We start from the raw sequence: 17,694 nt of genomic DNA, 5'->3' as shown, positions 1-17,694 counted from the left end.
ACTCAATTAGAGTCCTATTCTTCCTCTCGACCACTCCATTTTGTTGAGGGGAGTAGGGAGCCGAGAATTCATGCTTGATTCCCTCTTCATCAAGAAACTCTTCAACTTGTATATTCTTGAACTCACTTCTGTTGTCGCTTCTCACTCTCTTGATCTTCACTTCGAACTCATTTTGGGCTCTTCTTACAAACTTCTTGAAAATAGCTTTTGTTTCACTTTTATCATGCAAGAAGAATACCCAAGTGAAACGTGAAAAGTCATCAACAATAACTAAACCATATTTGTAACCTCTAATACTTATGTAGGCAATCGGCCCAAATAAGTTCATGTGGAGGAGTTCCAATGGTCTTGTAGTTGTTATCACATTTTTCACGAGATGAGATGCTCCAACTTGTTTTCCCGCTTGACAAGCACTACAAATTCTATTTTTCTCAAAAGAAATATTTGTTAGTCCTAGGATGTGTTCGCCCTTTTGAATTTTAGAAAAATTCCTCATGCTAACATGAGCAAGTCGGTGATGCCAAAGCCAACACATGCTAGACTTAGCCATCAAGTAAGTTTTAGGCTTCACTTCATCCGTTGAAAAATCAATAAGATAAAGTTTACCCTTCAACTTACCGTGAAAGCTATTGAGGCGTCTTCCCTTCTAGAGACAATCACACCCTCATTTGTAAAAAGACAATTATAACCTATCTCACATAATTGGGATACGGATAACATATTATAATTAAGAGATTTGACTAACAAGACATTTGAAATAGAATGATCATTTGAGATGGCGATTTTACCTAGGCCTATTACCTCTCTTTTTCCATTATCGCCAAAAATGATGTTTTCATGAGGTCCTCCATTTTCTTCAAAAGAGGAAAACATACTCTTTTCTCCGATCATGTGATTTGTACATCCACTATCAATGACCCAACTTGATTCACCGGAGTAGTATGCCTACAAAACAAAGTTATGCCTTTATTTTAGGTACCCAAATTTGTTTGGGTCCTTTAGCGTTAGTCACAAGCACTTTTGGCACCCACACATTCCTTTTAACAATTCTATCTCTTGTGCGGGGACCAACATAGAGAGCAATCACTTTACCACGGTGGTCTCTCTTGAGCATATATGAGGCATAGAATGAACATTGAGGAGTATGAGCCTTTGGTTGCCTTGTTTGAGCCGTGTGATTAACTTGCTTGCCTCCTTTGACAAACTTGAGGCATTCCACTCCATTCAATAGCACACGACCATTTGGCTTGCTCGTGTATTGGTCAAATCCAAGACCTCTCTTTTGCTTATTGTCCTTGGTTTGGATGGTCTTGTAAAGTGCATCTTTTGATTTATAGGTTTTGATGCACCCATATTTGACCAAGGCATTTAGCCTCTCATTCTCCTTTTGTAACGCTTGCAAGGATTCAACATTAGTTGTACAAGCATTTATATCAAAGTTGAAACAACGAGAGCATCCATTGCTAGTAGATGCACTAGATAGTAAATTTGCTTCACTAGAGTTGGATGAGCCTTTCTTAAGGATATCAATTTGTGTTTCAAGAGTTTTATAATTTTCATCTAAACAAGATAATTTCTCTTAAAGCAAGAAATTGTTACTCTTAAGGTCAGCAATTGAGGAATTGGTCAAATCATAATCATTTGACAATTTCTCAACTTTTTCCTTCTCTTTAGCAAAGAGCTCCTCGAGTTCAAGGTTTCTCTCCTTTTCAAGGATGAGCAAATCCTCTTGTCTCTCGAGTCTCTTCATGACTATTTATTGTATCCATTAGCTCCTTTATTTTAGCCATGATATTTTTATTCAAACCTTTGAACAAGTTATCACAATCACTATCATATTCACTATCACTATCTAAAAGCTTGGATTGAGATTTTACCTTGCGGCTTTTAGCCATGAAGCACTTTGGGGACTCGTCATCATCATCACTCATTAAGAGTGATTTTCTTGGTGTAGGCTCATGAATGGCAATGGTGGCGACTCCTTCATCATCGGAGTCGAAGTCGGAGTTTGAATCCCACTCTTCTCCAATGTGTGCTTGGCCCGAATACTTCTTCTTGTACATCTTGTTCTTGTCCTTCTTGTATGGCTTGATTTTGTTATCTTCTTTGTCCTTTCCTTTCTTCTTGTTCGGACAATCGGCTATGAAGTGACTAACTTCGCCACGTTCATAGCATGCCCTCCTTGATGTTCTGTTCTTGGCATGTCTCTCTTGTATTTTGAATAGCCTCCCTTTCTCATGAATTTTTTGAATCTTTTCACAAAGAAGGTCATTTCTTCATCTTCGGAGCTTTCGTCTTCACTTGTACTTGATTCTTGAGCTTGCTTGCTTTTGCTTGCCTTGAATGCAACTTCCTTGTTTTTTGAGGTTGAGCTTTGTTTTGCATGAATCTTCACTTCATTTGCTTCTTCTTCTATGAGCTCATGAGCAAGGATCCTTCCAAGCACATCACTTGGTGTAAGCCTCTTGTAGTCCCTTCTCTCTCGGAGGAGTGTCACCAAAGTGGGGTTTCTAGGAGCAAATGCTCTAAGCAATCTCTTCACCACTTTGTGATCATCAATGTCCTCGCTTCCGAGCCCTCTTAGCTTGTTCACAAGCACCATCATCCGATCATACATGGCTTGAGGAGTTTCATGATCTTCCATCACAAATCTTCCTAGCTTTCCCTCAAGCAGCTCTATTTTGGATTTTTTACACTTGTAGTCTCTTCATGAGCAACTTGAAGAGTATCCCAAATTTGCTTGGCTTCTTCAAGTCCATCCACTTTATTGAATTCTTCTGGACTCAAAGCACTAAGCAATACACTTGTGGCTTGAGCATTGCGATGCATATTTTGTTCTTCACTTGAGGTGAGCTCTTGATCTTCCTCCGGCAACTCAAATCTTGTGCAAACAATCTTCCAAATACTAGGATGAAGAGAGATTAAATGCATTTTTATTTTGTGCCTCCAAGCGGCATAATGTGTACCATCGAAGAATGGTGCACGCCCGGAAGGCACGGAAATATAGTTGCTTGAAGAATTTAAACGATCATAATTGAAACGAATTTCACTTCCCTTTCCTTTACCATTATCGTCGTCATTCTTTAATCGATCATCTTTAAAACCCCTCGAACTTCCAGATGTCGACACTATAATTTCCTCCAAGCGGTGAAGCCTTGTAGGAGGTTAGGCTCTGATACCAATTGAAAGTTCCTAGAGGGGAGGTGAATAGGCTTTTCTGAAAATTAAAACTAAAACAGCGGATTAAATCTGACGGATACTTCGGTGAAGGTCGGATACTCCGGTCTGATCCGAAGTATCCGGTCTAGTCCGGAGTCTCCGGTCTATACAGGAAATCTAGAACAACTACGAATTAAAGCAAGTAGCTAGAATCTATAGTTGAAGCTAGGTCTACTGGATATCACAGAGCTAAAATAACAATTAACACTAGCTAGATGATCACTAGAGCAATTTGTATGAAGAATCACAAATTCACACGATTAAGCAAATTGCATGAATAAGAACGCGAGAGATTATCCCGGAGTTCAGCCACCTCACAAAGAAGTGACTACGTCTCCGTTGAGGAGCTCACAAAGAGCCGGGTCTTTTCCAACCCTATCCTCTTCTAGCGACCACCAAGATCAAGCTAGAATTTCTTACTCAATTCGAAGATGTTTATAAACTTCCCGTGGCACTCCACAAGTTTGGCTGCTCTACGGGCGACGCCTTGCCGTCTAGAAGCATGAAGCTTCAAGAGAAATGATCGCAGCAAATGCTCGAGGAAGAACTCAATGCTCAAGTGGCTTAAACCCTCTCCAAACACAAACTCACTAAATTTTGCAAACTTTGCACTAGAGGTGGTTTGAGGGTCTTTGAATGCTCTTAAAGTGCTCAAAGAGTCTAGAGTTCACCAGCAACAGTAAGCTTTAAATGCCATGGGGTGTGAGAGTATTTATAGCCCTCTCTCAAAAACTAGTCGTTACTGTTCTGTCAGAACTAACCTTAGTATCCAGTGAACACCGGAGTATCCGGCCCCAAATCCAAAAACGACGTCAGAACGGTCACAGAACATGTCAGAACTAGTCGTTACAATTCTGTTGAGTTACCGGAGTCTCCGGTGAACACCGGAGTCTCCGGTCCTGACAGGCCTTTCAAAAAGACTAAGTCCGGAGACTAGCCGGACCCTCCGACCTCTCCAGGTACCGGAGTATCCGGTGAGCACCGGAGACTCCGGTCTTTTTATCAAAAAGATTAAAAGCTAACCGAGACACCCCTGCCGGAGTCTCTCTCGGAGACTCCGGTTAAAACTTATTCTCTTACCGGAGTATCTGGTGAACACCGGAGACTCCGGTCTTTTTCAATTAAAATAAAGACTTAACCGAGACTCTCTGGCGGAGTCTCCCTCGGAGACTCCGGCCTCAAAACCCATAAACAGCCGGAGTGTCTGGTAAATACCGGAGACTCCAGTCCTTTTTTAGAAAAAATAAATCGGAACCGAGACTCTCTGCCGGAGTCTACCTCGGAGACTCCGGACTAAACACTGAGTACCAGAGTATCCGGTGAACACCGGATTATCCGGACTCAGTGAACTTTTGCGGAACTAACTTGGTGTCCGTGGGTGAGTGTATCTCTCAACTAGTTGGTTCTAAAGGATATTTTGAGCATTGAGACACTAACCAAGCAATCAAATGCAACCCTCTTAATAGAGCGGCTATCCTAGACTCAATTTCAAAAATAAAAGAATTTAAATCCTATTGAGTACTCTTCGTTGATTCTCTATTTGTTTCGACGGGTGTCAAACGTCATATGTCTTCTCAACTAATACTTAAACCTGTTTATAACTTAGATAAACATATTAGTTCCTTAATCGTTTTGTCATCAATAAACCAAAACCCACTTAGGGGGCCTAGATGCACTTTCACATACAAAATCTTCAAGATTCAGGAATTTCTTCATATTTATGCCATGACCTTGCGAGTTAGTAATTATGTTCCTCATCATTCTAAGACCAGGATGACCTAATCTATCATGCCATAGAGAGAATAATTCTGCACTACGAAATACAGTCTTCAAGGTAGTGAACACTTTAGGTGCTCTAATGCGAGTGTAGTATAAGCCACTGCTCATGGAGGGAAGTTTTTCTAGTATTCTCAATTCGTTATCACATTTAGTGATGTTTAGGTACTCCCTACCATCTTCTTCACCAGTTTCTACATTGAAACCGTTAGTGCTAATGTCTTTAAACTTAAGAGATTTCTTGTAGATTCAGGGTACAATAATGTTTCTTCAATTTGTAAAGTAGTTCCCACAAGTAGTGTGACTTTGGCTCTTCCAGAACCTACTATGCATTTATCACTAGCAATGACAGTCATCACTTTTTCAGAGCTATTTCTAATAGACATAAAATATATCTTTTCTCTTAAGATGTTGTTTCTGGTTATACTATCCACAATACACACTTCCTTCATACGGGCGCCACATACATTCTATAAATAAAGCATTCAATCATTCATATGTAAGGAAGTAGCAACAAGACTAAACTCTTCATTAACTATTGAAAAAATTATTTACAACTAGGTTTGCTCTTCTAGAGCATATATTTATTCATTTAATCCTTCTAAATTCAGCAACTAAGTAAATGGCTAATTACTCTAATTCTAGATAGAGTCCACGCCACTTCATCTTCAATGGCTTTCTTTTCCGCTTCATCCTTCATGGCATCTTCTATAGCAAAGGAGGAGGACAAAGTAGAGGCCTCTGCATCCTTCAGAGCGAGGTCTTTAACTACCAGTGTGGGAGCGTCATCGACTTCCATTTGAGATGCTTCCCTTTCAACTACTGCTGTTTTTTCTACTTCCATCCCCACTGCAACGGTGAGGTGTGCTTCTAGCTGCTCCTTTTTCTTTTCTAGTATGTCTCCACATGCTTTGGTACTTTGCAAATTCGGGACCAATGGCCCTAAACATCGAACTTATAGCATGTCTGGTTCTGATCACCATATGGCTTGACTTCTTTCTTTGTCTTGCCATTATCATCAATAGGCTTCACTTTGTCTGTCACTACCTTCTTTCCTCCCTTCCCCCGCTTCTTATTACGGTTCTTGTACGCTTTGAAAAGGCTGTGATTGACTTCTAGGTCACTATGCTTCTCTTGCGGTTGGGATAAAAAGTTCTTGTTTATGACTTCATTATGAACTTGATGGAGTTGCAACACATCACTTAGTTCAGAATACTTCTTGTAATTCCATTGATGGTGGTTGTGTGCGGATTCTATTACATTCGGGCAGAAAGTAGAGAGAGTCTTCTCAATTTTCTCCTCTTCTGTGATCTCTTTCCCACAGAGACACAATAGTGTGCAAATACGATACGACGCGGAGTTATACTCTTTGACATGCTTAAAGTCACAGAAATAGAGTCGAACCCATTCTTGCTACACGAGAGGCTTGATGGTGTACATAAGGCGCTCAAAACTCCTGCAATGCGTCCCACAGTGCCTTAGTGCTAGTCATTATTATGTACTCATCCTTCAAAGTGGGGGAAAGATGGTGGCGGAGAAAATGAAGCACCTGATCATTCTCATCCTCTGTGTGAACCATTTCACTATTTGTTCAGCCTTTTCGCTCCTAGTATAATCCGGACATCCAACGCCCAAGTAAGATTGTTGTAGCCATCAACACTCAGCTCAGCGAACTCCTTATTCATGATGTCAGCCATCTACATATTTAATAACACAAGCATTACTACTAGTAAAGTTGCATCATGTTGTTAAATTGGATTACTGCAAATTTTTCGATATTTTCTATGCTACTATTCAAAATTTACTGATTTAAAACACATAATAGGAAATTTAAACAGTAAAAATAATAATTAATAACATAAAAACAATATTAACATAATTAAGTATTGTGTAATTGCAAAATAGGTACAAAATTCAAATTCTAGGGGTACTTCTATGCCAAAACAGAGCGTCTAGATAATTTTCAGAACTGGGGGGCACACAAATATTGGAAAACCTGGGGGGCTAAATGCAAAATTCAGAATTTTTCTTATTTTTCACCTATTTTATTCCTTTTGGCCCAGCCTGCCATCAAATGGGCTGGCCCGGCCCATCCAACCCTGTTCGCCACGCATATATATGGCAGTTAGGGTTTGAAAACCCCCGGTTAACAGTGCAGGGCGTTGACATGCCGGTTGGGTGGCGACCTGGTAGCATATGGCGGCTGGCTGCTTGCGGGCACCGTAGAGCACGACGCATGGCGGCAGCTCACACTTCGAGTGGCCTGGCGGCATAGCGGTGCACGATGCATAGCGTCGCCACCAGTGGCTTCTTCGGGGCAGCACCGAAGCAGCCACCGGCGGCTGCTTCAGGCAGCACCGGCGGTGATGAGGGGATGCCGGATCCAGGCAGATCAGCCATCAGAGCATGGTGGTTGCGGCCGGAACGGACGATAGGGCACGGTAGAGCGTGAAGGCCGCTGGCTTCATGCAAGCGGTGTACCCCTTTTACCTTTTTTTTCTTTCTTTCTATTATCCGATCTGTGGTGATGGCCTTCGAGCCACCACGATTTTGTGTATGAGACGTTGCCGGTTTGTCGACCGGCGGTGGCTGCGAGCCCCACCGATCTCGTCGTGCAGATCTTTGCGATTGGGCGCTATTGTGCATACGATCACTACTGTTCATACGATCAATTCTACACAATGATGATTTCATGCTACATACTCGCTATTGTTCATGCGATCTTGCTACTGTTCATACGATTCAGATCTATTTTGATGCAAAATACACAATAGCAGCGAGTATACGTACCGAATCGATCATACCTTTCAATCCTTGCGAGCGAGACGATCCAATTCCCTAGCTTGTCTCCTAGCAAAGTCTCGCGCTGATAAAGTGTTGAGAAACTGCTGCTACCAGGTGTAGTCGAGCGATTCTTCGAGAGAATGATTACAAAAGAGAGACACAATGTAGAGAAAATACTATTAATTCTTTATTAATGAAGAATGTTGTCATGTATATATAGTGTCAAAACCCCCTAAGAGATAAAAACATATTTAAAAAACTAAATCTTTTAAAAATAAAGATAGAGACGAACTCAAATCTCCACTACTTAAAACATTTGTAAAATTCCTTCCATCGTACGTCCGTCCGCATCCTGCCTCGCGGTCTGCCTCCAGATTTCCCCACTCCCAAAACTGTCATTTCCATCCCACGTTCTACCCCCGAAGTCTACCTCCCTGATTTATTCGCTCCCCAGTTCCATCTCTCTCTATTTCTCTGCTCCCCCACATCTCCTCTACTCCTCCGCCATCAGAATGACCTCGATCGCCATTTTGCTCCGGCCTTGCACACCCGCGCCGACCTTGATCACCGACGCCAGCCACTCTATCGCCAACCTCGCGCGGTCCTTGATCGCTGAGTCCAACGCCAGCCCCTCCACCGCGGACATCAATCGCAGATGCCGAAGCTGATGCCTGCCCCTCCACCGGAGAGATTGCGTGTTGGCAGCACAGCGGCAACCACTGTCTCCCGCCCAAAATTGCCCTTATCCCTTCATCCTCCCTCCCCACCCACCTCGGCCGCCCCTGTCCGCCTTCAACAGTATGTATAGCATGTATTTTGTCAGTATAAATAGTTGATAATGTCACAGAAAATTATTCACCTGATGCAGGTGCTCTGCTATTCTGTTACGAACCTTCAAAATCTTAGTGGTGCAAACCAAACTTTTAGAACTTGTTTGTAAACCCCTACAACATACGGCTGATGAACTTGTTTGTAATTATGTGATTATATCTTAATCCTCTCTTTGCATGGAATGTTGTATAGATAGCATAAGCAAGTATGGTGATACAAAAGGTGCATGACAAATTCAGTGCATGCTCTTGTGCTCTTTTTTATATATAAAAAATGCGATCTTGTTTATCGGTGACTGTTGTTTGAGGGCATGTCACATATGAAGCCTTCCATGCTGATTTTTCAAGGCAGTAGGAAACGTGGAAGACAACATCTATTGCTGATCTCTTCAAAGTTTCCTTTGATTTTGTCTACCTGCATTGCCTACAAAAAAATGCCTAAAAATATTGCTCCAAGTGAATCCTCTCATGTTTGTTGGGAGATTCTTGCGGGATCTTATATAAACTGTTATCTCTTCTAGAACTACAGAAGTCAATACTTGCTAGGAGACTCTTGCTACTAACTGGCAATATTTAGTAGATGACAGACACTATTATACATGTGATAACAGAAGATGATATTAACGATTAATTATATACATTTAATATCCATGCTGATTTTCAGGGGCTTCTGTTCTAAAAATGGCTTGTATGTCACAAAAGGTGTTCCCTTTTTATAAAAAAAATGGAAACTGGCATGTGTACTTGTAAGGTACCTCCTGAAATTTTAAAGTTTCCATGTACATTATCTCTTGACATTCGACTCTGAATGTTGTAGCATGAGCTGAGACCCAGCCGCCTCCTGAAAACTGGCATGATCCTCCTTGCCGCCCAGGCCCGGCTAAGGAGTTGCCGCGTGCGAGTTCTTGTCGATGGTGTTGCCACGTCCGCCTCACTGATGCGCATTGCAGCCTCTTCATCATGCCCCTGTGGCATCTAGATGGAGATGGGAGCAGGACGATTTCATCTAGAAGGAGGAGGCAGATAGGGGGGCGAGACAAGGGAGAAGAAGCATGAGCGGCACCGGGAGAGGCCAAGAAGGTGCAGTGCGCCAAGGAGCTCAAACCTACCATGATATTTTCTGCTTTCGATTTTGAGACAGATTTCGTCGTGGTTCCTTTGATTCAAATTGTTCTCATCTAGTATAATTTCTTGTGCTGCAGAACTTTCCCCTTGTCAAGTTATTGTGTCAGAAAGACATGCAGGGGGGAGAAAAGGCAAGAAGAAGAGGAAGTGCAAGGTCGGCAAGCCGACGACCATGACAAGAAGAAGCCATGTCGGTCGTACGCCACCTGGTTGAAGAGCCAGTGGAATGAGGTGAGATATTAGCAGAATCTAACTAGCCCGATTCTTCCCCCCTTTTTTGGGCTTGCTTGATAGGGGTTTGATGAATGGTCACTAATTTTTCTCTTGGATTTTTTATGCCTCAAAACACGAAGGTATCAAGTGCATTAACCCAAAATATACCAAGTACAAATTTCTGCAATGTATGTGTGCACAAACAATTGTTTTACATTGGCTTCATTGCAAGTGTATGAGCACTGTCAGACAACCAATTTTGAACTAGATTGGAGCTTTTGTTCTTTGCATATAATTGTGAAGCTTTTTAACTTCTAATCCTCAACTTACATAGGTTCAGATAGCAGTCCGAGATTTATTCATGATCAATCAATCCATAGTTTCCTGTTAAATTTGAGTAGTTAATTTTGATAACTTTTAAAGCACTAGGAGTAGAATCTTTACTGATTAGTGCCACATTTTAGAAAGGATTAGAGCATTGCTAAACTTTACAGTGGCATAGGGATAGTGGCTTGAATTAGATCCTATCGACAGTTGGTGCCCAGAGTGAAAAAGGGCATGAAAACGAATGATCAAGGCAGCAAGCAGCTGTCATGGGCGACCACAAGCCTACAGTGGTGAACTGAGCTAGGTGCCAATAATTGGTAATGACGAGCTCCCACATGCTGATTACATTTTTTTAAGAGACGGTTGAATAGCTTTGTCGTAACCATTTTTCCAATTTTATATTGTGTTCCATAAACTTTGTTTCTTCTATGATGTTGTCTTATTGATGAGTTTTTTAAGCTCTACCAATAGCTGCATCCTACGAGTGTAGCTGTGTAAAATTACAGAGATATGCAAATATCAACATCATATAGTATTGACATATCACTCCAATTTTTACTATATGAGATGGTAATAAGTGAAGAAAGAGCTAACGATGTCCTATGAAACTGTCTATGAGTTGTTCTAATGGATGCAATGAAATCTTAGTACAAGTGATGTTAAATTCATTTCACAAGTTTTTTTTAGCCTATTGGCATTGAATTTACTCCAAATTTAGTTCTCGATTCCTAAATCTCAATATTTGATGACTCTTGGTTTAGTCCACAATCAGCTATCGATTTCTGTTAAAGGATGTGTAACCACCAAGCAAGACACTTTATTTGTTTTATTGATAACCTTTCGATCTAATGTTATATCTACTACTACTACTTAAAAAGTACTAAAAGAGTCATACGACCTCTCCACGTGCTTGCAGGGTTCACCTTACCGACCGGAGCTCGGTTACCGAGCTCCGGCGGTAACCGAAAATGTGCGATAACCGCGGTTACCGGTCAAAAATTCAAAAAAATTTAGAGAAAATTTATTTGGCAAAATTTGAAATTTGAAAAAAAAATCGCGATTTTAGCCGTTCGGTAACCGCTCGGTTTTGGTCGGTTACCGAGCGGTTTGGGTCGGTTACCGAGCGATTTTCTCGCATTTTTGAATTGGTCAGTTACTGAGCGGTTTGGGTCGGTAACCGCTCGGTTTTCTCGATTTATTGAGCGGTTTTATCGAATTTTAGCGTAGTTCAACAAAAAACCCAAAAAAGGGCTCAACCTTGTAAAATCAATAACTAATTCATCTGAGCTTCAAATCAAGTGAAACAAATTTTGTTGGTTTCCTTGTAACATAATCTACATGATAAAAGTATTTATGCTCATAAAAATGTTCAAAATTTTCTGTGAGAAATTGTATTTGTTAAACCAAGTTAAATGCATAGTTTACTCTTTGCTAATCCAAAAATCATGAAACTAATTTTGTTAGTCTTCTTACATGATCCTATGTCTTTTAAAAATACATGAACTCATAAATTAGTTATTGTAACATGCATGATTGTGTAAATGTGTTGCGACTAGATTAATTCATAAAGACCCATCACACCTCAAAAATTAGTGAAACCACTTTCATTAGCTTATTTATACTATGATTTACGTAGAAAAAATAATAGTAGACATGAAAAAGTTAATTACGGTACTGTTTCTTAACAAATTCACTTTATGCTTGTGAACTTTGTAAAAATCATAGAGAATTTAATAAAACTCTAAATAAAGTGAAATCAATTTTAAAGATTCTCTTAAAATACGTTTTACACAAGAAAAATATGTGTTTGCATGTTACACTTTTTCTTAACGTGAGTTAATAACTGAGCCGCACGCTTCAATTTTTTTCATTTTTTTCAAACTTTCTCCCTATAGAATATGATGCAAACGACATTATTTTTGAAATTTTTTTTCACATAAGGTCTTAGAATTGTGTCTAGTTTTTTTAAGATTTTTTTAAAGATTTTTTATTTTTTCGAATTTTTTGAATTCAAATTTCGGTTACCGTTCGGTTTCTGAAACCGAACCAGACCGAGAAGCTCGGTAACCGCGATTTTTGGACGGTTACTGACGCATTTGTGAACCGTGGCTTTGAGTCCTGCACCTACATGGTGAGTCCTGCCTGTACGAACATGATGAGCCCCACGTTTTTTTTTTGTTTTTAAGATTTTCTCAGTAAAATTTTTATGAGTACCGTTGTAATATACAGGTATGTAACTAGTTATTATAAAACTCCATGTTTGCAAACAGGAAACTCCTCTCTACCCTGTTAGTCTGTTCCGTGCCAAACCACTCCGAGTATGTCGAGAAGCGCCGCTGCCCGGCTGCTCGCCTCCTCCTCTGCTCCCTTCCGCGCCAGCCACAACCACCACGCGCGGCGCCGCCGCCATCTCCTCCTCGTCCCTACCTCCCGCTCCAAGACCTCCTCCTCCTCCAAGCCTCCTCGCCCACCACCTCGTAGAGAACTCTCTGCACCCGCCGCGCCCTGCTCCTCGCTCTTCCAGGAAATCTCCGACCTCGTTGCGTCTGCCGCCCGCCCCGCCAGTGACGCTGCATTGCCGCCTGAAATGAATATTGAGGGATATTCTGACAACCACGGAGTTGCTGCCGTGCGGCGCACGGAAGGTGTTCGAGGAATTGCCCCAGAGAGAGCAGCACCGGCTTCTGGCCCTGTCGCTAGCGGCATTACGGGCAGGGCCGTTCTTAGTGGCCTTTCTGATGATGGGACTCAACCTTGTGGTAGTACGGCAGCAAGTGCTGTAGACATGGAAGCATCCTGCCAGGAGGCAGGAGATGCAGGCACAGTAGTAGATTCTGATCTAGACAATATCAGCGAGGCTGTGCAGAGGATCACGGAAGTTCTCCGATCTGAGCTGCCTGGATCGTCCATGGAGCAGAGGTTGGAGAGCCTGGGAGCTATGTATACACCGAGGCTTGTTAACATGGTGCTTAAAAGGTGCTTCAAGGTGAGGCAACTGGGGTTCAGATTCTTTAATTGGGTGAAGCGAGTTCCAGGGTATGGTCACACTACAGAGACGTACAACACGATGCTTTACATTGCGGGTGAGGCGAGGAGCTTTGGGATCATGGAGGAGCTGATGAACGAGATGGATAAGGAGATGTGCCCAAAGGACATCAAGACATGGACAATTCTAATTGCCAGTTATGGTAAGGTAAGGCAGATTGGCAAGATGCTGTCTACCTTTGAGGCTATGAGGAAATTGGGATCAGTGGCAATAGACAGTAAAGTCTATAGGACCATTCTTCATGCTTTGTGCAATGCTGAGAAGCCTGAGCTTGCTCTGGAGTTCTACAAGGATATGCCCAGGAATATGGATGTCGGATCTGGCATTCTTCGACATCTAATGTGTTGTCTTGCACAATCAGATAATGCTGCTGAAGCCGTCTGTTTTGTTAGAGATGATATGATTAAGGGCATGAAACATCCGGAGGAGTACTGCTACATGGAAGCTCTACGAAGTTTTTGTATCTCGGGGAAACTAGAGGAGGCCTGGAAAGTCTTTCAGCAGATGAAGAACAAATCCATGGCTAACTCATCTGCATTCGAGAACCTTCTGAGGGGGCTTTGCAAAGCAGGAAGGATGGATGAAGCTCTGCAGATCATAGAATACATGAAGAGTAGATCAGGTATAAGCAGTACAACATATGGTTTCCTCATAGATGGCTACCTGAGGAAAGGAGAGCATACCAAGGCACTTGACTTGCTGCGGGTAATGAGAGAATATGGATGTGTTCCATTGGTATCATCTTATACTCAGCTTATGCAACACCTATTTCTAATCGATCAGTACGAAGAAGCCTGTGGACTGTATGAAGAGATGCTAAAAAACAGTGTTGAACCAGATATTGTGACAATCACAGCATTGATTGGTGGGCATGTTCGCAGCGGACGTATTTCTGAAGCATGGGATGTATTCAGAAATATCAATAAGAATGGTCAGAAACCCACATTGAAAGCATATACAGTGTTCATCCAAGAGCTCTGTAAGGCCTCCAGGCCCCTTGAGGCTGTAGAACTTCTGAAGGAAATGCTTGAATCTGAGTTCAGGCCTTCTGAGGGAACTTTCTGCCGGATAATTTCTGCTTTGCGTGACAAATTCTATTTGGAAGAGATAAGCAATGTTGAGAGGATGCGGGCATCTTTTAATTTGCGAAGCCCTAGAGATGGTCTGCAATGCAGAACATTGGATTGTGCTGAGACTGTCGATAAGTTTCGGAGATTATGTGAGTCTAATCCAGAAGAGAAGGAACTGACATTGGATTTCATTGGCCATACTTCAGATCAAAATAATGAGGTCTCCAGTTGCTCGCTTTCTAGTGACACACATCAGAAAGAACAAGAACAGGACTACAGTGATGGGGATGTTGAAGAAATATGTCGGATTCTGTCATCTTCTGACAACTGGGGCTCAATACAGCAGGCACTGGAGATGAGATCAGTCCATTTTAATCCTAACCTTGTTGATGCCATTTTGAAGCATTGCAAAAGGAACAGTCGTGCTGCTTTGCAATTTTTCTCATGGGTTGGGAAACAATTTTACTACATGCCATCAACAAAAACATACAATACAGCTATGAAACTTGCTGGCTCTGCAAAAGATTTCAAGCACATGTGGTATCTTTACAGAGAAATGATAAGGACTGGATGTTCCCCGACCGTGGATACGTGGAATGTCTTAGTCTGTCAGTATGGTAATGCTGGTCTGTCTGAAAAGGCCTTGGAGACATTCTATCACATGAAGCAGCATGGCTTTCTGCCTAATAAAACTACTTACCACCACCTGATAATGTACCTCACCCGCAGTAAAGGGCAGAAAGTAGATGCTGCAGTCAAAATTTTTGAAGAAATGTGTCATGCAGGCTATACACTTGATAATGATGTAGTTTTCATGTATCTTTTGGCTCTATGTGAGTGCAGGAAAATAGCCAATGCAAGAAGCTCAGTAGTATCCTTATGTGAACGAGGATTTTCTGTGCAGGTTGGCTATTCCATATTCCTTAGATCGTTGTGCAGGGCTGATAGAATGGAGGAAGCTCTCAGTTTGTTCGATTATATTGAGAAACATGGTTGCTCCAGGGACCAGTACATGTATGGGAGTCTCATCCATGCATTGCTAAGGAGGGATCGATTTGAAGATGCTGTTGCCAAGCTTACAGAAATGAATAATGCAGGGATACCTCAAAGCACCCATGTGTATACCTCGTTCATTGTTTATTACTTTCAGAAGAGAGATGTTGCCAAGGCATTGGATGTGTTCAAGGAGATGAAAGAAATTGGATGTGAGCCCACAGTTGTCACATACTCTTCTCTGATCCGTGGCCACATGGCAATGGGTATGGTTTCAGAGGCTTGGGATGTTTTCCAACAAATGAAGCTGAAAGGACCTGCACCAGACTTTGAAACCTACTCCACGTTCATGTCATGCCTCTGCAAGGCAGGTAGATCAGAGGATGGGTTGCAATTGATTCATGACATGTTGGAGTGTGGCATCATTCCCAGCACCGTAAACTTCATGACTGTTGTCCATGGTCTGAATATGGAGGGCAAGCACGAGCTAGCTGACTCTGTCCTCCGGTTAAAATGGCACTTGCGGAGGCAAAGGACCATCTCAAATTAGTTTGTCTCTATCAATCTCTCAAAATATATGTTGGGAGTTCCACCTTCACAGCAGTATTCCAGGTTCATTGTTTTTTCTTGGGGCAAGCGTATGGTAGGAGTTACAAAATGTGAACTCTGCCCCCCCCCCCCCACCCCCCCATGGCAGCTTACATAATGTAAAGAGAAAAAACTCGCTGCTCTTATTGGGTGCCTCCCAAAATGATGCCTCCTGCCTGTTCCTGCTCTAGTATATGGTAGATAAGAAAAGACTGGTCTATTCAGTTGTGCACGCCACTGTGCTAGTTGCAATAATGGATTTCCTTGCCCAATCATATGCTTTATGGCCTGTATGGTTGAGAGCCAGAGTTTGCCACAACCCACCTTAGGCAAGTTTGACCAGGTTAGCCTAGTGTTTTGTTATTAGCCACAGGTTAGTCATGCCATACCTTTTTCTGTCTTGGCCTCGCATGTAATAGACACAATGGGTCGTGGCAAGATCCCTTTAGGCAAACTAAGTTGTGGCTTCAATTACTCTCACCACAACTTTTGCGAGTTTTGCAAGAATGTTAGGTAAACTTTGGCAAACCTAGGCAATGGATGTTCTCACACTAAAAACTGGATCTTTCTCAGTGACAGCATTTGCTGATCTATGATGTGACACATAGTCTGGAACTTGGATATTAAAATTTACTATTGTAATAAAAAATCTTTTCAACTATCCTGCCTGAGTTTCTTTTTACGTGCTATAGTATTATGAATCTCTAGCTTCATGCCTGTGGTACTGTGTTCTAGATTTTTTCAGTAGCTTCATGGCTGTAGCATCTTGGATGTGCTCGGTAGAAAGAAACATAGAAATTCGCATCTCTAGAGTAGAAATTCGCAGAGCTATTGGCTAATTATCTTGTTATTCCTCCTCATATGCAAAGTATAAATAAGCATAGTAGCCATATCGACTTGCTTAGGTTGTATAAATAATCTTCAGCGAACATTTAGCAATGAACATTGAATCTTATGAATATTTGAGCTTTCTTTTGGATAGTATCATACTATTAGAAAGAGTAACTTGCATTCTCTGGATGCTATGGGTCTGTATATATACATGTACAAGTGATAATATGCAAAAAAACATCTTATAACACAACGATATTACACGAAGGACATATATATATATATACATATATATATATGTATACATATATATATATGTATACATATATATATATGTATATATATATATATAACATCCCCTTAAACTCATGGGGATCAACCGCACTGAATTCAATAATACATTTCTCGTGGTGTGTGGGTATGTCACCCGACCGGGAAGTTGAGTTCGTTATTGATCTAGTTCTCGGAACAGTCTCTGTATCTAAAAGATCATATCAGATGCCTCCAAATAAATTGGTGCAGTTAAAGAAAAAACTCAAGGAATTACTTGACAAAGACTTTATTCGTTTGAGCTTCTCATCTTGGGAATGCTTGACTCTCTTTGTTAAGAAGAAGGATCAAAGTTTGCGGATATGTGTTGACTACCGTCTGTTGAATGAGGTCACCGTTGAAAACAAATACCCTCTTCCTCAAATTGATATCTTGTTCGACCAACTCTCTGGAGCCCGTTTCTTTTTCAAGATGGATTTAAGGTTGGACTATCATCAGATCAAAATCCGAACGGAGGATATTTCGAAGATGGTTTTCTCTACTCATTATGGGCTTTACAAGTATACTGTCATGTTCTTCGGCCTAACCAATGCTCCGACCTATTTCATGTACTTGATGAATA

At 41.5% G+C, this 17,694-nt stretch overlaps 1 protein-coding gene across 1 annotated transcript; it reads left to right on the top strand.

Moving 5' to 3' along the window:
- The first annotated feature begins 12,534 nt into the window (after nt 1–12,534).
- LOC133912893 (putative pentatricopeptide repeat-containing protein At5g06400, mitochondrial) lies at nt 12,535–16,626 on the top strand. Its single transcript, XM_062355858.1, has one exon. The coding sequence runs from the start codon at nt 12,595–12,597 to the stop codon at nt 15,931–15,933; it is 3,339 nt and encodes a 1,112-aa protein (XP_062211842.1). The 5' UTR covers nt 12,535–12,594; the 3' UTR covers nt 15,934–16,626.
- The last annotated feature ends 1,068 nt before the right edge of the window (nt 16,627–17,694 follow it).

This window comes from Phragmites australis, chromosome 1 (genome assembly GCF_958298935.1).
Source record: "Phragmites australis chromosome 1, lpPhrAust1.1, whole genome shotgun sequence".
Classification (NCBI taxonomy): Eukaryota; Viridiplantae; Streptophyta; class Magnoliopsida; order Poales; family Poaceae; genus Phragmites; species Phragmites australis.
The sequence above is the reverse complement of the archived record's forward strand: the minus strand, read 5'-3'. Positions and strand labels throughout refer to the sequence as shown.

Coding starts and splice junctions, on each gene's coding strand:
- LOC133912893 (XM_062355858.1), top strand. CDS start 12,595: ATGTCGAGAAGCGCCGCTGCCCGGCTGCTCGCCTCCTCCTCTGCTCCC.